At 45.3% G+C, this 27,309-nt stretch overlaps 1 protein-coding gene across 1 annotated transcript in view; it reads right to left on the bottom strand.

Moving 5' to 3' along the window:
• LOC119777653 (plexin-B1-like) overlaps positions 1-26,215 on the bottom strand; it is a gene marked incomplete at its 5' end in the record, with an annotated part of 42,138 nt that extends 15,923 nt beyond the window's left edge. The window contains 20 exons of the mRNA XM_038276622.1: positions 4,091-4,239; positions 4,314-4,481; positions 6,876-7,118; positions 7,193-7,406; positions 7,478-7,654; positions 7,854-7,990; positions 9,168-9,273; positions 9,391-9,542; positions 9,655-9,821; positions 9,938-10,031; positions 11,419-11,541; positions 11,614-11,748; positions 16,908-17,702; positions 17,985-18,093; positions 20,339-20,447; positions 21,906-22,062; positions 22,347-22,479; positions 23,451-23,551; positions 23,787-23,915; positions 26,033-26,215. Of these exons, the coding sequence (XP_038132550.1) occupies positions 4,091-4,239; positions 4,314-4,481; positions 6,876-7,118; positions 7,193-7,406; positions 7,478-7,654; positions 7,854-7,990; positions 9,168-9,273; positions 9,391-9,542; positions 9,655-9,821; positions 9,938-10,031; positions 11,419-11,541; positions 11,614-11,748; positions 16,908-17,702; positions 17,985-18,093; positions 20,339-20,447; positions 21,906-22,062; positions 22,347-22,479; positions 23,451-23,551; positions 23,787-23,915; positions 26,033-26,215 (3,581 nt within the window). The remainder of the gene's footprint in view (positions 1-4,090; positions 4,240-4,313; positions 4,482-6,875; positions 7,119-7,192; positions 7,407-7,477; positions 7,655-7,853; positions 7,991-9,167; positions 9,274-9,390; positions 9,543-9,654; positions 9,822-9,937; positions 10,032-11,418; positions 11,542-11,613; positions 11,749-16,907; positions 17,703-17,984; positions 18,094-20,338; positions 20,448-21,905; positions 22,063-22,346; positions 22,480-23,450; positions 23,552-23,786; positions 23,916-26,032) is intronic.
• Positions 26,216-27,309: the final 1,094 nt, after the last annotated feature.

Genomic DNA, 27,309 nt, shown 5'->3' with positions numbered 1-27,309 from the left:
CACCCTCAGCCAACCATACGCCACCCTCAGCCAATCATTGGCCACCTTCAGCAAATAATTGGCCACCCTCAGCCAACCATTGGCCACACTCAGCCAACCATTGGCCACCCTCAGCCAACCATTGGCCACCCTCTGCCAACCATTGGCCACCCTCTGCCAACCATTGGCCACCCTTTGCCAACCATTGGCCACCCTCAGCCAACCATTGGCCACCTTCAGCAAATCATTGGCCACCCTTTGCCAACCATTGGCCACCCTCAGCCAACCATTGGCCACCCTCAGCCAACCATTGGCCACCCTCTGCCAACCATTGGCCACCCTCTGCCAACCATTGGCCACCCTCTGCCAACCATTGGCCACCCTCAGCCAACCATTGGCCACCCTCTGCCAACCATTGGCCACCCTCTGCCAACCATTGGCCACCCTCTGCCAACCATTGGCCACCCTCAGCCAATCATTGGCCACCTTCAGCAAATCATTGGCCACCCTACCACGTTTCCCTCTAGTACAGATTGTGGCAACAGTAATATTCGCAAGCGGAATTTACAAAACATATATTTTTTATATATCAACAATAGCTTAACAACAAAAACACTGGTTATTTATGCACATCAATAAACTAATATTAAAGATGATAACTGCAGAATTCAGGGTCTTTTCAAAACTAGATTTTGGGTTTTAAGGGAAAATCATATGTCTCTGCAAGTCATCTAGGAGTCTTCATTGGAAACATAGATAACTATTTTAATAAAAACCTATTAAATAATCAATTTATTTAGATATTGGTACTTGTAAATATCAATTTAATGCAGAATGATTATTGATAAAAGTAGGTAAGTAATAACAATGGAAAAGATGTTCGCCCCAGAACTCAAACCTGAAGGAATTGTATCCACTATACCTTTTATCTAGAAAGCATGGATGTTTAAATATATGCATCTATTTGTTAGCAAAGTAGGAACTAGAGTAGTAGCTGTAGGAAAGTATAATTTGTCTTTATTTGGAAAATATGGAGGTTTTGCTGCCTAATCTTCCATTTGGAACACAGTTCATGGAAGATTAACCGTGAGGTTCTGGCACCCCTTCCCTTTCGGCCCCTCAGTCTACATTGGTTATTGCCTGGACACCCTTATTAAAATGTTCTGGCTACGCCTCTGGTTCTGCCAGCGGAGAACCTGATGAAGCTGAATCAAAACGCTGCCATTCCCGCATGAATGGATCCTTTAGCTGAAGCCAGATGTTGGAGAGATGTTATAAAGGATTATAATTAGCTCCCAGTAAGATGGCATCAGTCAGGGTAAGGCTCACAGCATCGTGTTTACTGCAGCACAGTGAAGGCTGTCACAAAAAATGGAATCTGGAACAGCTGGATGGTCACTGCTGTTGCCATACGAACATGATGCAGACCAACGCTAACAGATCTGTGCTGACTTTGCAGATATCTGGTTTTATTCCGCTGAGAGTAAAACAGATTCAACCCAATGAGCCCATTAGTCTGAACTCACTGCGTCGGAACCAGAGGTTCTGATTGTGGTTCTGATCTCTGTGTCTGCTTCTGTCTCCTTGAACCCCAGTCGGCCTCAATAGATGGCCGCTCACACTGAGCCCGGTTCTGCTGGAGGTTTCTTCCCAATGGCGTAACTACTGGTAAGCAGAGACTGCAGTTGCTTAGGGGCCCCATCACTGACACCTGGTGGCCCCCTATGCAAATGTAGACAAGGACGTCTCATTTCAGATGTAATGGTGCGAAAAATTCCTGTTAAACGCACCTGATACTGAAGTGACTGGCCGCACCGTATTTATATATATGGCAGATTTCATCATGATGTTGAGCCGTTTAAACACGACACCAATAGCAAAGCAGACAGTGGCACTTTTAATTACTATGTTAATAACACTCACATAATATGTTTCAAATTGCAATAAAGATCTTAAAAGAACGATGTATTTGAGTATTACATTTTTTACATTACGACTTGGAATTATGGGTAATCCAGAGCGTAGATTAAAACCATAACCGTTACGTACAATGTGTTAGAGACGATGGATACCAAGAAGAGGTACTTAAAGGAATAGTACACCCAAAACATGATTAGCCTTCATTTTCTACTCACCCCCATGCTGAACAACACTCTGGAGTACGTTTTTGATATCTCAAATGCATCTGGAGATCTGGGAGGCTTCTTGCTGTCTGCTGACATTCAAATAATGGAGGTCTATGGCGCCCGAGGCAGAAAGGTCCATAAAAGTCCACAAAAAACATGTCAATATTCCTCCATACTGCTCGTCCAATGTATTCCAAGTGTCCTGAGTGGGTAGCGTCCATAATTTACTCGAAACGAAGTCATTTAGAATGTTTTTAGAGCATAAACAGTAGTGTATAGGATTTCCTGAAAGCGCGTTCACGACGCTACGGAAACCGCGGCAGACCAAACCAGATGAAAGTGCGCATTCAGCTCGGCAAAGAACTCATGCTCTTCCTCAACACTGAAGTCCTCAGACATTTTTCTTTCGTTGTTTCTTTCTTTGCACAGGTAAACAGCACATTTCTTCTTCTACGCTTGCATTATCGGCAGAGCAGACGCTGAATGCGCACTTTCATCTGGTTTGGTCTGACGCGGTTTCCGTAGACTCGTGAACGCGCTTTTAGGAAATCCTATACACTACTGTTTATGCTCTAAAAACATTCTAAATGACTTCTTTTCGAGTAAATTATGGATGCTACCCACTCAGGACACTTGGAATACATTGGACGAGCAGTATGGAGGAATATTGACACGTTTTTTGTGGACTTTTATGGACCTTTCTGCCTCGGGCGCCATAGACCTCCATTATTTGAATGTCAGCAGACAGCAAGAAGCCTCCCAGATCTCCAGATGCATTTGAGATATCAAAAAAGCACTCCAGAGTGTTGTTCAGCATGGGGGTGAGTAGAAAATGAAGGCTAATCATGTTTTGGGTGTACTATTCCTTTAAGTGGATTCCAGTAAAGAAAATAGGAAAGAAGAGCTTCTGTAAGAATGGAAAAAACTTCCCAACATAAACACGGGTCGATTGTCTACGGCAGGGTGTGTGTGTTCATGTGTGTGTGTGTAGGGTGATGAGCATCTACCTGAAATTATTCTTTGCAACTTGGAAGGTCTGTAGCATGTGGTGGTGTGCTGTCACCAATGGTTCCATTTTTCCACGTGTGATCATATACTACTGAGAATTGTTTCTTCTTGGCTGATTTATGGAACTGTCACCGTAACCTGAACTTTTATCACGTGTTGTACTTATATGGGGCCCACCCAGATAATGTTGCTTACTGGCCTATTGTTGTGTTGTTACGCCATTTTTTCTTCCTGTTTAAAGGGAGTTTTTCCTCTCAACTGTCGCTACAAGCATGCTTAGTGTGAGGGATTGCTGAAGACTCAATGAGTCGATGCAATCAGCTGGTTTTCCTTAGATAGAAAACTTTGAATCAATTTGCTGGATGATCTGGTGAACTGGAAAGTTCCTTGAGATGACGTGTTGTGAATTGGCGCTATAGAAATAAACTGAATAGAATTTGATTTTGGATCAAGATGGAGGCAGAGCTGACTGTTCAGTTCACGCTGCATGGAGAAATTGGAGGCAAAGAAAAGGCTTTTTTTACTATAAAAAATGTATATGAAGAGCAACGATTAAAAACAAAAAGCAAAAAATTAAACTGACAAAAAATTTAAGCAAAAAAAAAAAAAAAAAAAAGTTTAAGATTTTTGCTTTTTAATTTCCAAACTGCTGGCCCCTCAGAGAAGAAATAATTGCCCCCATCTTATCTGGTCCCACCGCACTTTGAGGGGCCTGTGGCTTGAAACAGAAAAAAAATCTAAAAAAAAAAAAAAACTTAATTTCTTCTGAGTCCCTATTTTCTTCATTTTTTTTAAATTGCAAATTTTGTCTTAAATTTCAAATTTTTGTTTCCATTTTAAAAATGTTTGATAGATTTTTTTTCTGAATCTTTTCTTTCTACTTTCAGATTGTTTTTTTTAAAACTTTTTTTAGCAACAAACTTACTGGCGCCAGCGTAGCTCCATAACGGTGCAAACAGAACCCATGGTGGACTGACCTGTAGATGAGCACGATGATGAGGACGATAAGAGCCACGATGGACGCTCCCACACCCACTCCAATCTGGGCCTCCAGTGGGAAAGTGGGGGGGCTGAGGCTGTCATACTGAACCTTGCCAAGAGAGAAGTTCAGGTGGCCCATTTGGACCTGGAACACACAACCAGCCTGCTTTAGTCACACAGCAATGTGGGGGGACGGGGGTCAAAGTGGGATGGACTCACCGTGAATCCTGGCAGGTTGTCAGAACCTTCACACTTCCTGCAGTTGGGCTGCTGAGGTGGGGGCTCACAGTACAGGTAGTTCTTGGTCAGGGTCTTCACAGCACACACCCCCTCCCCTATCAGGACCACTACTTCCTCTTTGGTGATGGCCAGGTCCAGGTTGTCGCCCTGGAAACGCAGAGACAGTTTTTCCTGGTTTCCTGAAACTCCTCCTCTGCCAGCGTCAACATTCAACCCTTTCAGTTTATCTTTAGTCAATCTTCTCATGCAGTTTTCGAAGCATCAAACCTCCTTTTATCACCATTAATGAGGTGAAGAATGAGGCCCTGACCTCACCAGATCCCAGTCGGTACCAATGCCTGCTTTGGCCCCTCCTCCCATCACCAGGCTACTCTACTCAGCCCTGCCTACTCTCCCAGACATTAGCACATATGAACTATACGAAAAGGGAATCTAAGACAAAATACACAACAACAATTTCAATGAAAGCAGATATTACCAGATACATCAATAAACAGCAGTATGGATGACTTTAAATACTTTGGAATCACTGTTAAATTAATTTCAACTTTCATCATCGTACCATCAACATGTCTCCTGATGTTGGGTCCTTTACCTGTGCTTTGTGCTAAGTGTGGCCGCAGCCTGTAGACCAAGGAGTACCAAACAAGACCAAGACCCAAAAAAGGTCTCAGCCTCTAAAGGTCTTGGACTCTGAAAGATCCCGGCCTCGGCCTCTGAAAGGTCTCGGCCTCTAAAGGTCTCGGCCTCTAAAGATCTCGGCCTCTAAAGATCTCGGCCTCTAAAGATCTCGCCCTCGGCCTCCGAAAGGTCTCGGCCTCGCCCTCGGCCTCCGAAAGGTCTCGGCCTCGCCCTCGGAAAGGTCTCTGCCTCGGCCTCTGAAAGGTCTCGCCCTCGGCCTCTGAAAGGTCTCGGCCTCGGCCTCTGAAAGGTCTCGGCCTCTGCCTCTGAAAGGTCTCGGCCTCTGAAAGGTCTCGCCCTCGGCCTCTGAAAGGGTGGCCCTCGGCCTCTGTAATGTCTCGCCCTCGGCCTCTGAAAGATCCCGGCCGAGGCCTATTGAAAGGTCTCGGCCTCTGAAAGGTCTCAGCCTCTAAAGGTCTCGGCCTCTAAAGGTCTCGGCCTCTAAAGATCTTGGCCTCTAAAGATCTCGGCCTCTGAAAGGTCTCGGCCTCTAAAGGTCCTGGCCTCTAAAGATCTCGGCCTCTAAAGATCTCGGCCTCGGCCTCCGAAAGGTCTCGGCCTCCGAAAGGTCTCGGCCTCTGAAAGGTCTCGGCCTCGGCCTCTGAAAGGTCTCGGCCTCGGCCTCCGAAAGGTCTCGGCCTCTAAAGGTCTCAGCCTCTGAAAGGTCTCGGCCTCGGCCTCCGAAAGGTCTCGGCCTCGCCCTCGGCCTCGCCCTCCGAAAGGTCTCGGCCTCGCCCTCGGCCTCGCCCTCTGAAAGGTCTCGCCCTCGGCCTCTGAAAGGTCTCGGCCTCTGAAAGGTCTCGGCCTCGGCCTCCAAAAAGGTCTCGGTCTCGCTCTCGGCCTCGCCCTCCGAAAGGTCTCGGCCTTGGCCTCTGGAAGGTCTCGGCCTCGGCCTCTAAAGGTCTCGGCCTCTGAAAGGTCTCGCCCTCGGCCTCTGAAAGGTCTCGGCCGTCTTAAAGGTCCTGGCCTCTGCCTCTGAAAGGTCTCGGCCTCCGGAAGGTCTCGGCCTCCGAAAGGTCTCGGCCGTCTTAAAGGTCTTGGCCTCTGCCTCCGAAAGGTCTCGGCCTCCGAAAGGTCTCGGCCTCCGAAAGGTCTCGGCCTCCGAAAGGTCTCGGCCTCCGGAAGGTCTCGGCCTCCGAAAGGTCTCGGCCTCTGAAAGGTCAATAACCAGATGACTGTGTCACTTTAAATACCTTGGAATCACTGTTGGAATCACAGTTTCCTTCAGATCGCTGAGACACAGCGTCTTTTCCTGCTGTACCAGATATTCTCCTACTCTTCTCATGACCCAAACTACTATGCTAACCCATTAATAGTCATCTCACTCTAGAGCTGTTCTTCTGCCCAGATGACCAGGAAACCAGCATGGGGGTTAAGGGCAGATTCCGGCGGCACACAGCAACACAGACATGGAGGAGAGATCAGTCCTCATTATGATGCCGTCATTTCCAGCATCCTCACTAGAGACAGAGGGTATGGGGGGTGTGGCTTTACCAGTTTATCGACAGTTCTAATCGTAAACACAAATCATTAGGGCGTCAAACAGACACCAAAGCAGGATCCAAACAAATGTGCTGTAATTGCCCTGGATAGCGAAATGTAGACAGCACCATGAGACATCATCAAGAATTTGATTTAGGGGTTAGTCGTCCTTTAACCACGACTAATACTAATAAAGACAGAATAAACAGCCATAACTTTGTTTAGTTTCATAAAAAAAATGCTTCTTCTTCTTTAGGCATTTAAACACAATCTCAGGGCCCCATACTAGTCGACTGGATCCCAAGTGGGGTCACGACCCCCTGCTTTGGGACTCGCTGGTTTAGAGGCAGTGTAGGGCATTTTTTTAAAGGTCCTGACCTCTAGCTGGATGAAGCTGCCGGGGTTGTAGCGGTACGCCTTCAGAGGGTCCAGCTGGTTCAGAGGCTTCAGGACTGGGTTGGGTGCGTAGCTGAAGGCCTCAGAGCTCAGGCCTCTGAATTCAAAGCAAAGGCTGTCCAGCAGAAACTGTACGGAGATCTTTGAGTCCAAGATAGAGGAGTCCACCATGGGGGAGCGGCACAAGATCAGGGAGGAGTTGTTGACCTCACAAAGCTGTAAGAACTGAGGAGGAGGATCCGCAGTCAGAGCAGTGTGATAATCTGTGGGCAGACGTACACAGACAGCCGTGAACTCACCTGTGTGATGGGGCAGAACGGCTCTCTGCAGCAGAGCGGATCAGGAAGCTCCCCACTCAGCCTCCTCAGGGTCCACGCCCCTTCCTCTGACATTCTCCTCCTCCTCTTCCTCCTGCTCCCAGTGACGGACTCGCGTGGGAAGACATTCACCAGCATCTGTGGCTTCTGCACAACATCCAGGTTGTGACCAGATACATGGATCAGCCGTCCGCCGCTAACAGGAGGGGTTTCATATTTAGTCTGGGGTTGAGCAGCAGGGTAACAGGTTTACCGGGCCAGACTTACTGCAGGAAGCTCTTGGCTGGCCAGGCAGTGCTGATGTTGGGGTTGTTGGTGTAGCTGAAGAGCTGAGTATGGAGGTGGCGCAGCGTGCCGCCGTAATGCAACGTGATGCGGTAACTTCCTGCTTTACTCATGCTGCCTGTGACACACCGAACGCTGGAGCTCTGCACCTCGGACACTCTGGGAGAACCAAGGAGGAGAAGAAGACACTTTCATTAGTGATGAGCGTAATCCAGACTACAGATTGTTCAATGTTTTCTAGTGTGCGCTGCATCTCTGCTGCTGCTTCTTAAAGGATAGCAAATGAAATATGTGCAAAAACAGCAGTGATGGCTGCATAAAGCAGGGAAACCATGACAACTGTCTGTGTGCAGCTTACATTGTACAGGGGACCCCGCCCACTGTGATGGTGAGGTCAGAGGGATGACCTGTCAGCAGCTTTCTCCCGCTGATGGTCAGGGTTGTCCCTCCTGCCTTTGGACCTCTTTCAGGTGAGACGGCCATAACAAACGGGTCCTGAGGACCAGAGAGAGCAACAGAAGAACTTAGATCTCCAGAAAGTCCAAACCAATAATATATACAATAATAATGCTGCTATAGGCTTAGACTGCTGGAGGACATAGGGACCCCTTTTTCATCATTCTGCTTCATTCTATCTCTATTCTCCCACTCTGCAGAATTTGTTAGTTCAATCTCTAACGTTCTGCTCTCTCTGCTTTTCCTCATAGTAGCTTCATCTGGTCTGTTCCTGTTTGGCTGTGACTCCATCCTGGAGAGAAATATCAGCTGTGCTGCTGCCATCAATGCCTTAAGGGCTGGTTATCCTCCCGCAGCAGTGTGTAGCCTTTAGCTTGTCACAGGTATGATGCAGACATTTTTGATTTATGCTCAATATTGCAGCCCGGTCTGCGCTATGTTATTCCACGCCACAACGCCAGAGGGCCAATCAGGAACTAGCTTTGGGTCTAGATTCGGTCGAGGCTGTGAGGAAATGGGGGAAAGTTTGGGCAACAATGGAGGGAAATGAGGACCAAAAAGAGCGGGGATCCAGGTGGAAAAAGGGTCCCAGCGTTCTCGCGCACCTAGCTCTACTAGCTGGTCCATCTTCACCAGTCGTTTTCCACAATGGTGGTCATACAAACAAAACAAGCCGGTAAGGAACCAAATAAGCCTGTTGGCTTATTCTATCTCACTTCTGTGTCTGGTCAATATGTTGGTAAATTTGAGAATTGCGGGTTCTTACCATTATTGGAGGGATGATTTCTCTGTAGACTCATTGCACACATGAGTCTAATCATCCCTCCAATCATGGTAAGAACCCGCAATTCTCAATGACTTCTCCATTCCAAGATAAGAAGTGAGAATGTGTGAAACATCCGAAGCTCAGGGGGATGAGACATGAGCATCGCTCATTGCTGTTCACTGAGGCTAAAGCTGCAGACGCTGCCGAGCCGGTGGATGTGAGAGTAAGAACTGCCAGCAGATGGCGACAGCGCACAGCTATGTTACTGTCTGTTGATCACATCTGGTGTAAAAAGTATTTTCAGGCTCAAAAAGGACCAAGTAAACAATTACAGGCTTTGTTTCAACGCAGACACATGTTTTTAGAGGTTTTGAAAACTTTAAAAAAATTTATTGAGAAATTAATTTTTTGTTGCTTATTGAGACATTTGACGTCCCACAGTTTCCGTACCTGGTAGCTGAAAACCTGAGTGGAACTGCGCTGGTCTCCTCCACCGACCTTCACAGTCACAGGGCCCTCCTTCTCTCCACTGCTGCCTTTGGTCCGACACACAATCCTGGAGGACGGACAGACAGACAGACATCAGGGGAACTGATGCACCTCTGCAGGCTTCAAGTTTCTCTGCACGCTGCCTTTAGGAACCAGCAGCAGAGCAAGTCTGTGTGCACAGCACCTAGAGGAGACTTCGTACTGCTCCGGGATGACCACGCACGGCTCCCCAGCTACAGTCACAGAGTGCAGGATGTCTTCAACCTTCTGGCCCAGGTTGGACCCGGAAATGGTCACCAGGGTCCCCCCCTCCAGCAGGCCAGAGAGAGGCTGGACCTAAAGGAAAGGCGGAAAGCCCAGAGCATTTACCAAGCGGTCTTCAGGAGCGGCGGTTGGAGCATTTCTAATGGAGGAAGAGCCAGAAAGATCCCTGAGGGCAGGAACTCACTGAGAGAATGACAGGAGCGGGGCATGTCTGCTGGACCTGCTCACTGCAGGAGGCAGAATACAAGCATTTGGCCACAGGACCGCCGCACCACACGCAGCCATACTTGTGGGCCGCCGTATGGCAGCGGCTGCAGTCTGACCGCCCGACAGAGCAGTTATACAGGGTCACTGAGAGCAAGAGAACAAACAGAACATTCACACCCAAACCAGTCTTCCAGCCACCTGACTGGCAGTCAGAAGGAATGCCATGCGCTTTGACATCGGAGAAGAGTGGTCGATCTCACCAGAGAGGTTAGGAGAGGTGTCCAGGTGGAAGGTGTTCCTCCTTTTCACGTACACCATGGCAGCGTACTCCTCTGCCTGAGCCAGGTACGCGTACTGAACACAGGGAGAGAGAATGGTAAACGGCATGTACTTATATAGCACCTTTATTCAAGGCGGGAGACCTGACCAAAGCGCTTTACACTACATTCATTCACACACACACTACATTCTAGCCACAGCTGCCCTGGGGCTCACTGACCGTTGCGGGGCTGCCGTACACTGGCGCCACCGGGCCCTCTGACCACCATCAGTAGACAATGCAGGTGAAGTGCCTTGCCCAAGGACACAACGACACTGAAAGTCGGAGTCGGGGCTTGAACCGTCAACCCTTTGACTTCAGGGCAAACTCCTACATCGCCGGATCGCCATGCCGGCGCGGTCGGACCGAGTTGCTGTCGGCCGGCTGCTGAATCCGAACGTTCTGGAAACCACACCCCTTTACAGGAGAGCAGGAGACCCTGTCTGTTCAGCCAGGCCAACAATGCCCTCTAGCAACCCACGTCTCAGAGACATAGACAGGTATGGGGCATTGCAGGGTAACAAAAGAGACCAAATGACCCCCATTCCAGAGGGGTGGGATCCGTTCATCCGTTTCTATTTGCATGTTTTCTAAACAAAAACCAGGCTTTGTTGGGCTGCTGGATAAAACCTGGAACTAAACGCTATTTCTGACACTTTGAATTGAAAAAGCTTCCTGGATGGAAGAGAAACGTCTTCAAACTTGGAAACAAAGTCCAGTGGATTGTTTTTTTAACTATTTTTGGAACATTCCTGAAGGATTAATGGAGCAGGTTCTAAAAAATTAACGCGACTGAATCCCGTTATATGAGAACACACCCTGAAGGGCAAAGAAAATGGCTGTTATTGGGAAGAAATATCAAGATGGTTTTTCTATTTTACTCAATAGAGAAAATTCTTCCTGTAAAACTTTATGCTAAAATAAAAATTATTTCTTCTCTAAAATCAGCTTATTTCTCATCACTGTGGGTCGTATGGAAGGCGTCCATATTTGCTTCCTATCTGATGTTTTCTATTTTAAACCTTTTCCATAAAGGATGCTCTTAACAGCTTCTTCTTCTATCTTCTGTTTTTTTTTCCATCAGGACTTAAAAATGAAGCATAAACTAGAAAATGATCACTTCCTCATCACAATTTTACCGTGCCTTTGTGGGGCTAACACCCAAAAAGATGAAGGTAAATAAATTCCAGATGTTTCTCATCAGCTGCAGCTGGATCCCACACTACGCTAAACGGAGGTGGCAGAGACCCAGACACCGACCCTCTCAGGGTTTCCTGGTGAACCTGAGGGGACCCACAGCGTCTCCGAGCTGCTTGTGGATAAACATGGAGGCTCTGAGCTCCTGAAAAGGCAGCCGTAGAGCTAGCTGAGCTCCCTGCTGAACAAAAACAATCATTACTGAGAAGCTTCTCAGGCCCAAACCTTGTGAAGCTGACAGGTGATGTAGAAGTTTGATGGATTCATGTCGTCGGCTTCCACGAAGGCGTCCACCACCACCGTCTGGCCCTCGATAACCAGCACACACTCATAGTCCAGCTCTGCGTCCTGCACACACAGACCAGGGTCAAAGACCAGTCCGCCGTCCCCTTGGGGCTCTGAGGGCTCGGTGTTTCGGACCTGATAGAGGTGGAGGTTGCGTGCCAGTAAGGTGATCTTCCTCTCCACTTGGACAGGCAGCAGGGACGATCCTTGGACCTTCTCCACACAGGGACACGCCGAGGAGCCCCAGCTGATGTAGGGACCCTCATCACCCTGCAGGGCCACACATGGATAAGTTCAGCCATCCTCAGAGTCCCCTAATGTTCTGAAAACTGAACCTTTTCAAGTCAATCCTGTCATATTTCGGCAGAAGGAACGTACCTGCATCCAATCCCACTGCAGCAGACTTTTTTTTTAGATTTCAGTCGTTTTAAATGCTGTTGACTTCTGTTTGTTTTACCCTCAGAAATTCGCTCAGTTTAACAGAGAAGGAGTGAAGGAGAAATACGATTTTTTATGTTTTGACTGTTCAGCCGTAGCGTCCTCTGATTCAACTTAGGATTTACATATAAAAGCTTGAACACAACGCTTATGTACGACTTTTTAATCTCTGATCCGTTCTGCATAGAGAGGCTCCGACTAGGCAGAGTGAGCAGATCTGTCACATTTGACTGGAACAGATTATGAAAATGTTTAAAAAATAATAAAAAACCACAGCTGCATTCTATACAGCAAAGAAAAACGCAGCAATAAACTCTGTGGGACGGTTTCTATGGTTACTGAGGCAGAGAGGTGATTCTCAGAGAGATCTGGGAAGTTTATCCAAGTTTTTCTTTCTTTTTTCCATAAAGAGGTGAGAGAGATACCCTGCGTTTACCTGCTCTGTCTGCCTCTCCTTATTTTGGTTTCTGTGAGGCTCAAAGAGGATCACTACTTTATCTGTTTTCTGTCCTCCTGAATTCCTGTCATGGGGAAACTTTTCTATTTTAATGTTTCATTCATTGCTCCAGTCTGTCCTGCTCACTATAAGAGCGATGAGCGATTCCAAACTGACTCTTTCCCCGTGAGATTAAAGGAATAGTACACCCAAAACATGATTAGCCTTCATTTTCTACTCACCCCCATGCTGAACAACACTCTGGAGTACTTTTTTGATATCTCAAATGCATCTGGAGATCTGGGAGGCTTCTTGCTGTCTGCTGACATTCAAATAATGGAGGTCTATGGCGCCCGAGACAGAAAGGTCCATAAAAGTCCACAAAAAACGTGTCAATATTCCTCCATACTGCTCGTCCAATGTATTCCAAGTGTCCTGAGTGGGTAGCGTCCATAATTTACTCGAAACGAAGTCATTTAGAATGTTTTTAGAGCATAAACAGTAGTGTATAGGATTTCCTGAAAGCGCGTTCACAACGCTACGGAAACCGCGGCAGACCAAACCAGATGAAAGTGCGCATTCAGCTCGGCAAAGAACTCATGCTCTTCCTCAACACTGAAGTCCTCAGACATTTTTCTTTCGTTGTTTCTTTCTTTGCACAGGTAAACAGCACATTTCTTCTTCTACGCTTGCATTATCGGCAGAGCAGACGCTGAATGCGCACTTTCATCTGGTTTGGTCTGACGCGGTTTCCGTAGACTCGTGAACGCGCTTTTAGGAAATCCTATACACTACTGTTTATGCTCTAAAAACATTCTAAATGACTTCGTTTCGAGTAAATTCTGGATGCTACCCACTCAGGACACTTGGAATACATTGGACGAGCAGTATGGAGCAATATTGGCACGTTTTTTGTGGACTTTTATGGACCTTTCTGCCTCGGGCGCCATAGACCTCCATTATTTGAATGTCAGCAGACAGCAAGAAGCCTCCCAGATCTCCAGATGCATTTGAGATATCAAAAAAGTAGTTGAAGTAGAAAATGAAGGCTAATCATGTTTTGGGGTGTACTATTCCCTTAACAGATTTTATTTTGTATTTTCCTCCAAAGCGGATGTGTTTTATTTTGTAACCACGTCTCTCGTCGTCAGACCCATGAAATTGTTGCTGAATTGCTGCGTAGTCTGATTAAATTGACCAGGGGTTTATCTCAGTTGGAGCTATGCTGCCCCCTGCAGGAAATAGTGTTGGATGTGATCATCCCCATTGACTTTATATGAGTGCTAAATACCACGATCATCATTAGCTAACCACTAGATGGCAGTAATTCATTTAGCTAACCAATAGATGGCAGTAACTCATTTAGCTAACCACTAGATGGCAGCAATTCATTTAGCTAACCACTAGATGGCAGTAATTAATTTAGCTAATCACTAGATGGCAGTAATTCATTTAGCTAACCAATAGATGGCAGTAATTCATTTAGCTAACCAAAAAGATGGCAGTAATTCATTTAGCTAATCACTAGATGGCAGTAATTCATTTAGCTAACCAAAAGATGGCAGTAATTCATTTAGCTAACCAATAGATGGCAGTAATTCATTTAGCTAACCAAAAAGATGGCAGTAATTCATTTAGCTAACCACTAGATGGCAGTAATTCATTTAGCTAACCACTAGATGGCAGCAATTCATTTAGCTAACCAATAGATGGCAGTAATTCATTTAGCTAATCACTAGATGGCAAGAATTCATTTAGCTAACCAATAGATGGCAGTAATTCATTTAGCTAACCAAAAAGATGGCAGTAATTAATTTAGCTAATCACTAGATGGCAGTAATTCATTTAGCTAACCAATAGATGGCAGTAATTCATTTAGCTAACCAAAAAGATGGCAGTAATTCATTTAGCTAACCACTAGATGGCAGTAATTCATTTAGCTAACCACTAGATGGCAGTAATTCATTTAGCTAACCAATAGATGGCAGTAATTCATTGAGCTAACCACTAGATGGCAGTAATTCATTTAGCTAACCAAAAAGATGGCAGTAATTCATTTAGCTAATCACTAGATGGCAGTAATTCATTTAGCTAACCAATAGATGGCAGTAATTCATTGAGCTAACCACTAGATGGCAGTAATTCATTTAGCTAACCACTAGATGGCAGTAATTCATTTAGCTAACCACTAGATGGCAGTAATTCATTTAGCTAACCAAAAGATGGCAGTAATTCATTTAGCTAACCAATAGATGGCAGTAATTCATTTAGCTAACCAATAGATGGCAGTAATTCATTTAGCTAACCAATAGATGGCAGTAATTCATTTAGCTAACCACTAGATGGCAGTAATTCATTTAGCTAACCACTAGATGGCAGTAATTCATTTAGCTAACCACTAGCTGGCAGTAATTCATTTAGCTAACCAATAGATGGCAGTAATTCATTTAGCTAACCACTAGATGGCAGTAATTCATTTAGCTAACCAATAGATGGCAGTAATTCATTTAGCCAACCACTAGATGGCAGTAATTCATTTAGCTAACCAATAGATGGCAGTAATACATTTAGCTAACCACTAGATGGCAGTAATTCATTTAGCTACCCACTAGATGGCAGTAATTCATTTAGCTAACCACTAGCTGGCAGTAATTCATTTAGCTAACCAATAGATGGCAGTAATTCAATTAGCTAACCACTAGATGGCAGTAATTCATTTAGCTAACCAATAGATGGCAGTAATTCATTTAGCCAACCACTAGATGGCAGTAATTCATTTAGCTAACCAATAGATGGCAGTAATTCATTTAGCTTACCACTAGATGGCAGTAATTCATTTAGCTAACCAATAGATGGCAGTAATTCATTTAGCTAACCACTAGATGGCAGTAACTCATTTAGCTAACCACTAGATTGCAGTAATTCATTTAGCTAACCACTAGATGGCAGTAATTCATTTAGCTAACCAAAAGATGGCAGTAATTAATTTAGCTAACCAATAGATGGCAGTAATTCATTTAGCTAACCAATAGATGGCAGTAATTCATTTAGCTAACCAATAGATGGCAGTAATTCATTTAGCTAACCACTAGATGGCAGTAATTCATTTAGCTAACCACTAGATGGCAGTAATTAATTTAGCTAACCACTAGCTGGCAGTAATTCATTTAGCTAACCAATAGATAGCAGTAATTCATTTAGCTAACCACTAGATGGCAGTAATTCATTTAGCTAACCAATAGATGGCAGTAATTCATTTAGCCAAGCACTAGATGGCAGTAATTCATTTAGCTAACCAATAGATGGCAGTAATTCATTTAGCTAACCAATAGATGGCAGTAATTCATTTAGCTAACCACTAGATGGCAGTAATTCATTTAGCTAACCACTAGATGGCAGTAACTTATTTAGCTAACCACTAGATGGTAGTAATTCATTTAGCTAACCACTAGATGGCAGTAATTCATTTAGCTAACCAATAGATGGCAGTAACTCATTTAGCTAACCAATAGATGGCAGCAATTCATTTAGCTAACCACTAGATGGCAGTAATTCATTTAGCTAACCAAATGATGGCAGTAATGCATTTAGCTAACCAATAGATGGCAGTAACTCATTTAGCTAACCAATAGATGGCAGTAATTCATTTAGCTAACCAATAGATGGCAGTAATTCATTTAGCTAACCACTAGAAGGCAGTAACTCATTTAGCTAACCAATAGATGGCAGTAATTCATTTAGCTAACCAATAGATGGCAGTAACTCATTTAGCTAACCAATAGATGGCAGTAATTCATTTAGCTAACCAATAGATGGCAGTAACTCATTTAGCTAACCACTAGATGGCAGTAATTCATTTAGCTAACCAATAGATGGCAGTAACTCATTTAGCTAACCAATAGATGGCAGCAATTCATTTAGCTAACCACTAGATGGCAGTAATTCATTTAGCTAACCAAATGATGGCAGTAATGCATTTAGCTAACCAATAGATGGCAGTAACTCATTTAGCTAACCAATAGATGGCAGTAATTCATTTAGCTAACCAATAGATGGCAGTAAATCAGACAGACAGGGCATTAAGATTTGCCTTCCTGTATCTGATTCCTTTGTTGGCATCTTGTAGCAGCGTCAGTGTTGGTTAAAGGCGGCTAAAGTATACTTAGGGAGAAAAGCTATGGCGAGCTAGCTGAGCTAACGGTGCTAAGTGAAGCCAGTTTTAATGTCACTCTGGTGACCGTTTCTTCACAGTAAATCAAGTCAAACCTGGTGTCTGACACAGCGTAAAGCTGGTGTTCGGCATGAGACAAGAGGCCGTCCTATGATGGTGGAAATCTGGAGCGTCCGCTGACGGATCTAGCGCAGTTAGGAGAGATAACGCTTCCTAACGCCACACGGCTCGTTATCGTCCTTCATCCCATAGAAACAGGAAACAGACAGGGGGAGCAGGAACAGAGGCAAAGGCTGGAAGGTAGCGTCCAGTCTGACGCTGGGAGAACTGGGAGGGACTGGGAAGTGTTGAAGAGTAGAGGCAGGCTAAGGAGTCCCAACTCACCGGTAGGAAGGCGTCAGCTGAGTCATACTGGTAATCCAGCTCTGGATCTGAGTCTGCCTCCCTGAGGTGTGCGTATGAGGGGGGGTCACGGTCTTCCCCGTCACCTGAGAGCACCGTAGGAGCTGAGAGCGTAGCCGTGTCCTCTTCTGCCGCCATGGCGCCCTCTGGTGGAGCGTCTACTTCCTTTGACTTCATGCTGGGTTCAGAGGGGTTACGTAGAACCTGGGTGATCTCCGGGGGAGGGGAAGGCACAGTGAGGGCCAGTTCTGCTACAGAGGCGGCGGTGGGCACCTGAGCGCCGGGCGAGGCCTGCGTTGGAGGCTCCTCAGCTTCCTGTGCATCACTAGAGGGAGACTCTGTGACCACCGTGAGGGTGGAGGCATCTGAGAGGATGAGGGGCATCAGGGGCTCCTGGTCTCCACTAAGACCATCGGCCCCAGTGGCGGGCTGCAGCTCTGCTGCCGCCACAGCAACGCTTGGCGTTACGGCAGCCTCTTCAGAATTACTCCGAGTGACAACAAGCAGGTCATCCGTTGCAGCGGGGCCTTCAGGGGGCGGGGCTGTGCTGGAGGGCGTAAGGTACACCGTAAAAGACCCCGTTGGGGGTTCAGGCCAGGCCGAGGTGGCTAGCTCCCAGCTGGTTGCTATGGTGACGGGAGCAGGGATTGTCGTGGCGGCGGTTGGCGGTGTAGTTGTGGTCATGGTGGGTGTTGTTGCTGTAGCCGCGGTGGTGACGGATGTGGAGATGACTTTAATGGTTTTGGTGGTGGGAGGAGGAGATGTGGGGAGTTTAAACTGGGGAGGGAAGGGAAGGGGGGGTATATGGGGGAGGGTGAGAAAAATCAAAATCTTGAAAAAAAAAAATGAAACAAAACTAGAATAAAACATCATGCAGACACCTTAGCGACAAGACTGGGAGCAAAACGAGCAAATTAAACGTTTTACTTTGAAAAATCTTAAAAGAGATATGAGTGATCATGATTTTAGACGAGCTGTTAGCATGACGGTGGAGCAGAGCGGGAACGCGTGTGACACGGCGCGGCGTGCGGCCTGCGGCGCTGGTGTACTGGGACTTACATGCTGGTTGTAGATGATCACTCCCTCCTCACAGGTGGGTCTGTGGGTGCAGGAGTGCTGGCTGACGCACCAGTTACAGCCCCACTTGCTCAGCACACATCCACGGCAGCTGCACACAGACACAACAGGAGCTGTGAGCCACCACGGCACACGGCAAGAACCAAGCAAAACTTTCAAAGCTCCGCCATGAGGTGTGAAAAGATGAACTTTGGACCTGGCCTGCCTCGACACACAAACCACAGTTTATTGGTGACAGACATTTATTCCAGACCCTGAGCTGCTAAGGACAGAAGGGAAGCTGTTCTCCACACAGCTGAGGACTGGAAAGTTTTATGCAATCACTGCCTCCATGATGCTGCTTTCTACTGTGGGGAGTTCGAGTTTCCCTCAGAAGAGAGAAACGTAAACATGTTCACGCCCCTCTGCTCACTCATAACATCTCCTCCTGCTTGGACTTCATGTAGGAGTAAATTAAGATCGGAGGGGAAAAAAAGAGCCTGAGCCATGTGCTGACTCAGGGACAGGTGGATGGTTGGATCTCAGTGTTTTCAGACTTTATTATTAGATTCAAACAGAATCTCGGTGGTTTTCATACAATGAGGTAACTGACAGAAAACCATAGATGAGGACTCAGTTAATCCATCCTCCATCTGATATCAGAGATCTGATTGTTCCTTATGTTCCTAACAGAGCACTTCGCTCTCAATCTGCAGGTTTACTAGTGGTTCCTAGAATTTCTAAAAGTAGAATGAGAGGCAGATCTTTTAGTTCTCAGGCTCCTCTCCTGTGGAACCAACTACCAGTTTTAGTCCGTGAGGCAGACACCCTGTCTACTTTTAAAGGAATAGTACACCCAAAACATGATTAGCCTTCATTTTCTACTCACCCCCATGCTGAACAACACTCTGGAGTACTTTTTTGATATCTCAAATGCATCTGGAGATCTGGGAGGCTTCTTGCTGTCTGCTGACATTCAAATAATGGAGGTCTATGGCGCCCGAGGCAGAAAGGTCCATAAAAGTCCACAAAAAACGTGTCAATATTCCTCCATACTGCTCGTCCAATGTATTCCAACTGTCCTGAGTGGGTAGCGTCCATAATTTACTCTAAACGAAGTCATTTAGAATGTTTTTAGAGCATAAACAGTAGTGTATAGGATTTCCTGAAAGTGCGTTCACGAGTCTACGGAAACCGCGGCAGACCAAACCAGACGAAAGTGCGCATTCAGCTCGGCAAAGAACTCATGCTCTTCCTCAACACTGAAGTCCTCAGACATTTTTCTTTCGTTGTTTCTTTCTTTGCACAGGTAAACAGCACATTTCTTCTTCTACGCTTGCATTATCGGCAGAGCGGACGCTGAATGCGCACTTTCATCTGGTTTGGTCTGCCGGCTTCCGTAGACTCGTGAACGCGCTTTTAGGAAATCCTATACACTACTGTTTATGCTCTAAAAACATTCTAAATGACTTCGTTTCGAGTAAATTATGGACGCTACCCACTCAGGACACTTGGAATACATTGGACGAGCAGTATGGAGGAATATTGACACGTTTTTTGTGGACTTTTATGGACCTTTCTGCCTCGGGCGCCATAGACCTCCATTATTTGAATGTCAGCAGACAGCAAGAAGCCTCCCAGATCTCCAGATGCATTTGAGATATCAAAAAAGTACTCCAGAGTGTTGTTCAGCATAGGGGTGAGTAGAAAATGAAGGCTAATCATGTTTTGGGTGTACTATTCCTTTAAGGCTAGGCTTAAAACTTTACTTTTTGATAAAGCTTCTAGTTAGAGTGGCTCAGGTTATCCTGAGCTATCTCTATAGTTCTGCTGCTATAGGCTTAGACTGCTGGAGGACATAGGGACCCCTTTTTCATCATTCTGCTTCATTCTATCTCTATTCTCCCACTCTGCAGAATCTTTACTACTGGCTCAGAGTTTGTCTGATTAACAGTTTCTTTCCCAGACAAAGCCACCTGTGAAGCTAGTTTACTGTTTGATAAGATAGCTCACAGCTTCAATTTTTTTCTTTTTCTATGTCTGCTTCTGTCTCCTTGAACCCCAGTGGGCCTCAGCAGATGGCCGCTCACACTGAGCCTGGTTCTGCTGGAGGTTTCTTCCTGTTCAAAGGGAGTTTTTCCTCTCAAACGTCGTTACATGCATGTTTAGTGTGAGGGATTGCTGAATCAATGAGTCTGTGGAGCTGCTCTGAAGGACAATTTCCATCCAGAGCTGTCTTCACTAAACACTCCTGTGGTCCATGGGCCAATCAGAAGGTTATTATTCATAAGAAGTGATGAAGCCACAAAAAAACAGGAGCAGGTATTAAATGAAGCAATGAAGTCTGGGAAACTTACGGCGTGCTTCCTGACTGCTGCTTCACCGCCATGCAGTCATAGAAGGTGAAATCTCTCTCTGCCACCGTGACGTCCCCGAAGCGAACAGACAAGGCCAGGGTGACAAAATCTGAAGAAAGAACACAGACTGAGCATCTGATGATGATGATGAGCATCATCATCCCTTCATTCTTCTTTACATGACGAACATGAGACCAAAACTATGGAAAAAAAACACTCTCATTGGAATCTGCATTTTTTTGTAGATGGCTTTTTAAACACTGAATTTTTTGTAGACATTAAATTCCTTACCATGAATTTATATATGGTGAAAATTCAGCAGCAAAAAATTAACCTGCAAAAAGGTCGCCTGCAAATGTGTTGACCTTTTGGTGAACTTAAGCTTCAGCAATCTACACTCGATGCAGAGAAGCGGCTTCTAGCCAATGAAATTAGCTCATCTGCAGCTGGCCGCTTCTTCCGGGTCAAACCAAGAGCCTGGACAGACGGGGGTGCCGCACTAGCTGCGATTGGCTCAGTTATTAGTCATTAGATGAAAAACTCCAATGGCTGTCTATTAGTAGCTACCTGAAGTTTTGTAATCATATCTATTTAACAAGAAAAACTCCTCATTCAGCTTCGTTTAGTTTAGGAACAAAGCTACGCCCAATCTGTTGGGTCACATGACCAAAGGAGCTCATTTCATTGGCTAAAAGCTGCTCGGCTGCATGGAGCGTAGATTGCTTTGGCTTCAATTCACCAAAACGTCAACACATTTGCACATGAATTTTTTTGCAGCAACATTTTTTGGAGACAAATATTATTTATACTGGATAAAAAAATCAGTGTAAGGAATTCAATGTTTAAAAAAATTAAGTTTTTAAATTATAGCCTAGAAAAAAAGGTAGATTTCAATGAGACCGTTTTTCTTCCGTACATAACAAATAAATCTCAGCTGAAACAGACGGAAACATTTTTTTTAGATCCAGACATGAACCATGAAGAGACAATAGATGGAAGCAGGTACGGGCCATAGATCTATGGTTTTATCTCCGGTTAATTAAAAACCGTCAGACGAGGCGTTGCTGCCATGACTCCACTAGCCGAGCCGCTGCTGCTAATGATGGGCTACCTGCTGCGGTGACATCAGATCAAACGGGACCGTCTGATTGGACAGCTTTAAATCTAGAACCGGATCAGGTCGTCTCGTTCCTGAAATGAAACTTGCCGTAATATTTACGTTTTTTTGTTTTTTTTTAAGTAAACTGAGGAAATTGTTTGTTCTGAACCTGTTGATGCAGAATCACCTCCAAAGTTTTGCTTAATGCGTCAATGTGAGCGTCTCTCTGTTTTTTTCCGTCTCTAATGGGACACTAACGGAAATGAAAGCTCCGGTGGATCAGCTGGTTGGAAACTGGAATGCATTCGATTAGATTAGAGCTGCGTGCGTGCAAACGTCCGCTGATCCAAACACAGCATAAAGGTTAATCCCAACCCAACTGGCCTCCAAATCCCTCCGTCACAAAAGCAAAAAGCTCATAGCAGTAATTAAAATCCCTCAGACAGTCCCCCCCCCCACCGGACTCACCCTGTCCAGGAGGCACCGAAGGAATTCTGCTGGAGTCTGGAGACTGGCATGCAACTCCAGCCTGGGTGATGGTGGCAGGGCTGGAGCTGGACTGGAAGGAGCAGGAGTAGGACTCGCCTCTGTCCAACAGGGGGAGTCCTGGGATGGACAGGGACACCTGCAGAGAGAGAAACGTCTCTGTCCACATTCAAATCACAACCAAATGTCTGGGAAAACAAAGGATAGCACCTGGGTTTCACTAAGCAAACCGTCAGCAGCCTCTCTGTGGGAAAAGCTTCCCCTGCTGCTGCTGCAGCTACAGAGACGGCTGCAGTTAGTGGGGAAGGACCAACACCAAGGGGAAAGCAGGAAGATGGTGGTGGACGGCGATGGAGCGCCTCTAATGAGCCTTCCTAGACCTCAGAGTGTTTTCCCTGTAGGGAAGACATCTACAGGTCTTACCGTCCTGCTCTCCTCCCTGCTGATGTTGAAGGGGTTCAGGTCCTGGACGCTCAGACACTGCTGCTCCATGTCGAAGCTCCACAGCCACTCGCCTGGTCGGCTTCCACGGCTGCACTCTGATTTCAGGACACACCTGAAGGACGAGAGGCAAACCAGGCGTTGGATGTCTGCACCGTTTAACCCGCCTCAGCAAACGCCACCAGGCGGAAAACTGGACGTAACTGAAAACTGCTTCCAAACTTGATCCTTTATAGATCTGTATTTATAGATTACTGCTAGTTTGACTTTTTAATCATCAAAAATAAAATATTTCTCTGATAAAAAACACATTCAGTCTAATAAAAGTCCTAATAAAGCTTTCCTATGACTCAGGGTGAATCGTTTTAAACACATAAGTGGCGCTGCAGCCAATGGAAGGTGCCCTGCTGCTTCGCCATCTTTGATTACAGAGGCTGGAAAGGGACAAACAGGGACTGAGTGGGTTGGAATAGAGCACTTGTGCTCCGAGAAGGTTGCAAGTATCCGGTTCGATCCCCATAGCCTGCACTCTGGGTCCCTGAGTAAGACCCTTAACCCCACATTGTACTCCGGGCGCCGCACAATGGCAGCCCACTGCTCCCATAGGGGATGGATTAAATGCAGAGTAAATTTCTCCAATGTGAGATCAATTAAGTACAAAAAAAGTTTTACACATTTATGAAGCCATGTTTTCATTGGAGTAAAACTGTTTTTTTTTTTCTAAAAAAAAAAAAAAAAAAAAAAAAATGGAGGAGCAGCCATACCGTTTCCCAGCAGGAGGGAAGGGAGAAAACCAGGAGAGAAGAACTCATTCTGAGGGGGTGGGGCTTAAAAATATTTTTTGATAAAAACTATAAAATGTCTCTTAAAGTTACAAAAAAATCCAAATGTGATGTTTGGCAGGTTTAAAGATGCCCTTAGATGGAGCAGAGTCTCGATTCGTGGAAATGTTTTGAGACGTTTTCGCCCTGCGGACCGACTGACTTTGATCTGCCTTAAAATCTCTAAACTTTACGAGCGTCAAAGAGAAAATAATCAGCAGTGAGTTTTTTAAGGTGGCCTGGCCGGTTGTGCTGCTGATCTCACCTTCCCTCCAGGATGCACCAGCCGCAGTAGGGGTCATGGGCCAGCAGGCAGGAGTGGCAGTCTGGGTGCTGCTGGCATTCAGCCACGGGCCTCTTCTGCAGCTGCACCCGGGACAAAAACAATCACGTTCAGTAGTGCAAATCATCCCGCTAAGCCGGCAGAAATCTGATTACAAACAATAGATGGCCCACATTCCCAGAGCAACAAGGACAGAACCGGAATAATATCAAAAATAATCCCAGCAGCATTACTGGGAGAACTGGAGCAGAAACCAAAGAGTCATTTCCTTCTTTAACACGGTGGGGAGCAGGCATGCAGCATGAACCGCTTCTGTACCATGTTAGGGGTCATGATGAACAGATGCTCCTCCTCCTGGTCCAGAAGGAGGTCTGAGCTGATAGGTGTGTTCCTCTGGATGGAGATCACAGAGTATTCCTCCACCTCGCCATCCGGACCCAGGAAAACCTGAAGAGAAGATGCAGCAGAGCTTTAATGCGCCGTCTCTGAGGTTCATGCATCCTCAGCAGGCGGCGTCAGACAGCCTCAGGCCTGCAGCCCAGTCTGATGACCTCTGAACTCCATCCTGCTTCCTCAGCTTCTTTAATCACCTTCTGAACACTTTTACCTTCTTTAATGGTCAAACGGAAGCAGACGTCTGTATCAGGCTGTTTTCAAGCAAGTGTATAAACGTTAAAGGGTCACCGCTGCCGTGTAGGGCGGACAGAATCCCAGCAGGTCGCAGCTGAGCGCCTGACGTAGAAATAGAAACCTGATGATAGATTCCCTCTTTGTGACATGCTCTACACCTGAAGGCCGGCTCCTCTGACCCTGACTGCTTACATCTACATGTTTTGTTACATCTATCTAGATTTAGCAACTAGATGTAACATCTACATGTTACAGCTAGATGTTATGTTACATCTACATGTAACATAACATGTAGATTTAGCAACTAGAAGTATCATCTACATGTTACATCTAGATGTTATGTTACATCTAGATGTAACATAACATCTAGATTTAGCATCTAGATGTTATGTTACATCTAGATGTAACATAACATCTAGATTTAGCATCTAGATGTAACATCTACATGTTACAGCTAGATGTTATGTTACAGCTAGCTGTAACATCTAGATATTACATCATAACGTCTAGATGTTTTTATGATGTTGTAAGATAACATCTAGATTTAGCAACTAGATGTAACATCTACATGTTACAGCTAGATGTTATGTTAAATCTAGCTGTAACATCTAGATATGTAACATCTAGATGTAACATCTAGATGTTATGTTAAATCTAGCTGTAACATCTAGATATTACATCATCACATCTAGATGTTTTTATGATGTTGTAACAGCATCTAGATTTAGCAACTAGATGTAACATCTACATGTTACAGCTAGATGTTATGTTAAATCTAGCTGTAACATCTAGATATGTAACATCTAGATGTAACATCTAGATGTTATGTTAAATCTAGCTGTAACATCTAGATATTACATCATCACATCTAGATGTTTTTATGATGTTGTAACAGCATCTAGATTTAGCAACTAGATGTAACATCTACATGTTACAGCTAGATGTTATGTTAAATCTAGCTGTAACATCTAGATATGTAACATCTAGATGTTTTTATAATGTTGTAACAGCATCTAGATTTAGCAACTAGATGTAACATCTACATGTTACAGCTAGATGTTATGTTAAATCTAGCTGTAACATCTAGATATGTAACATCTAGATGTTTTTATAATGTTGTAACAGCATCTAGATTTAGCAACTAGATGTAACATCTACATGTTACATCGAGATGTCATGTTAAATCTAGCTGTAACATCTAGATATTACATCATAACATCTAGATGTTGTTATGATGTTGTAACATAGCATCTAGATTTAGCAACTAGATGTAAGATAACATCTAGATATAGCATCTAAATCTTACGGGGGGTTACGTTATGTTACATCTAGATGCTAAATCTAGATGTTATGTGACATCTAGTTGTAACAGAATATAGATATTACATCTAAATGACAGTTTTTTTTTACATTATGTTACATCTAGATGTTAACTATATGTTATGTTACATCTAAATGTAACATATCATCTAGATGTAACAAAGATGTAACATCTAGATGTCAGTTCTAGATGCTAAATCTAGATGTTATGTTACAGTTACATAGATGTAACAGAAGATGTTACTTCTAGATGTTACATCTAGATGTTATGTTACATCTAACATAAGATCTGTATGTATGTAACACAACATCTAGATGTAAGCAGCGAGAGTCCGAGGAGACGGCCTTCAGGTGTGGATGACGTCATAAAAAGGGAATCTATCATCATGCTTCTATTTCTACATCAGACGCTCAGCTGTGGCTAGGTGAAACATCTGATAGGATATCAGATGTTAAATGAACACAGATCATGTCATGATCTGATGATGTCAGAATCTCGCCCATCTCGGCCCCAGTGGGGTCCCGGACCCCCCTTTGGGAACCCCTGGTCTAGCAGTACTCCTCTGTGACTGTTTCCCACAGAAAGGTGAAGATGATCCAGTGTGGTCGGTTACCTTGTGGAGGTTCCCCTTGGCGTCTCCCAGGAAGGCGATGGTGTGTCCGGCCCTCTTGCTGACAGCCACGGCTGTGAGCCGAGCGGATGGGCTGTCCAGGATGGTCTCCTCCAGCACGGGGATGCGGCTGGCCATGGGGCTGGGGGTGTGGTCAGATCCACAGGGGTAGGCGTCCAGAGTGTTCTACCGGAGAACATTCAGAGCAATATAGGAAAAATGTTCAGTTCTATGAGAAATAGAAACTCTTCAGGAAAAGCAACCAAACGTTCTGCTTTCAGGGTTAATGTTCTCCAGCAGGACGTACTGGAAACCAGACTGAAGAGCGACGCTAAGGTCGGGATGTCACCCCCCCCAGTTTGAGAAGAGAGAGTCTCTGCTCCTCTCAGAGCAGGAGATGTACTTCCAAAGCCGGGTTCAACGCCTCGTCATGGAGGCAGTGAACCCGGGGCCTCTGGCTCCTGGAAGCCACTGGGAGGACCCTCAGTATGGAAAACATATTTACTGGGAAAACCGTGGTACTAAAAACAGCAGAACACACACCATGCAAAGACGACCTATTATGGGATGTAAAAAAAAAGAAAAAAAAAAGAAAGCTTAAAAGGTGCCAGGACAGCGAGCGGCTTGGCTGATAGAAACCTGCAGCCAAACAGTCACTTTTACATTCTTTTCATTTCTATTCTAGATTGCAGATTCATTCTATTCCCACGGCTAAACTCCTAATTTGGTGACAGGAGCCAATCCCGGCTTAGACTTTTGTCCAAATCCATCCAGGCTGCAGATGGACCATCTTGGCAACGATCACAGAAGGTTGTTTATGTGCAAGGATCAACTTAAGATTATTGAAACAAATTTTCAGTTTTAAATCTCAGTGTTTTCTTCTCTGTATGGTTTCTCCTTCCTTTCTCTACCTCAGACATGCTCTTCCAGCAGCCACAGCCTCTCACCCCCTGCAGGTCTGTGTTCTTGCATCTCTAGCCAGCTTTGAAGAATCTCGTTAAACATTACCTCTAAAGCCTCCTGCATTCGGAGCAGATTACGCTGGAAACGATCTCTGCTTTCTTTCTACCTCCCAACGTGCCGGTTTGGAATGTGAATGAATGAACTCTGTGCTTCCATGGATGCATCTAAACCAACAGGAAGTGCAGCCTGTTTGGCCCCAGTGGGAGGACCTGCAGCCATTTATACTTTGATCGCAGAAAGATGACGGCTAATAACACTTAGCCAAGCAAAATGTCTGCTTTGCCAAAGAGTAAAGTGTTTATTTACAGGATAGTTGG

This window comes from Cyprinodon tularosa, unplaced genomic scaffold, assembly GCF_016077235.1.
Source record: "Cyprinodon tularosa strain WSP-4 unplaced genomic scaffold, ASM1607723v1 ctg1006, whole genome shotgun sequence".
Classification (NCBI taxonomy): Eukaryota; Metazoa; Chordata; class Actinopteri; order Cyprinodontiformes; family Cyprinodontidae; genus Cyprinodon; species Cyprinodon tularosa.
Note: the sequence above shows the minus strand (reverse complement) of the source record. Positions and strands in the feature narration are given on the sequence as shown.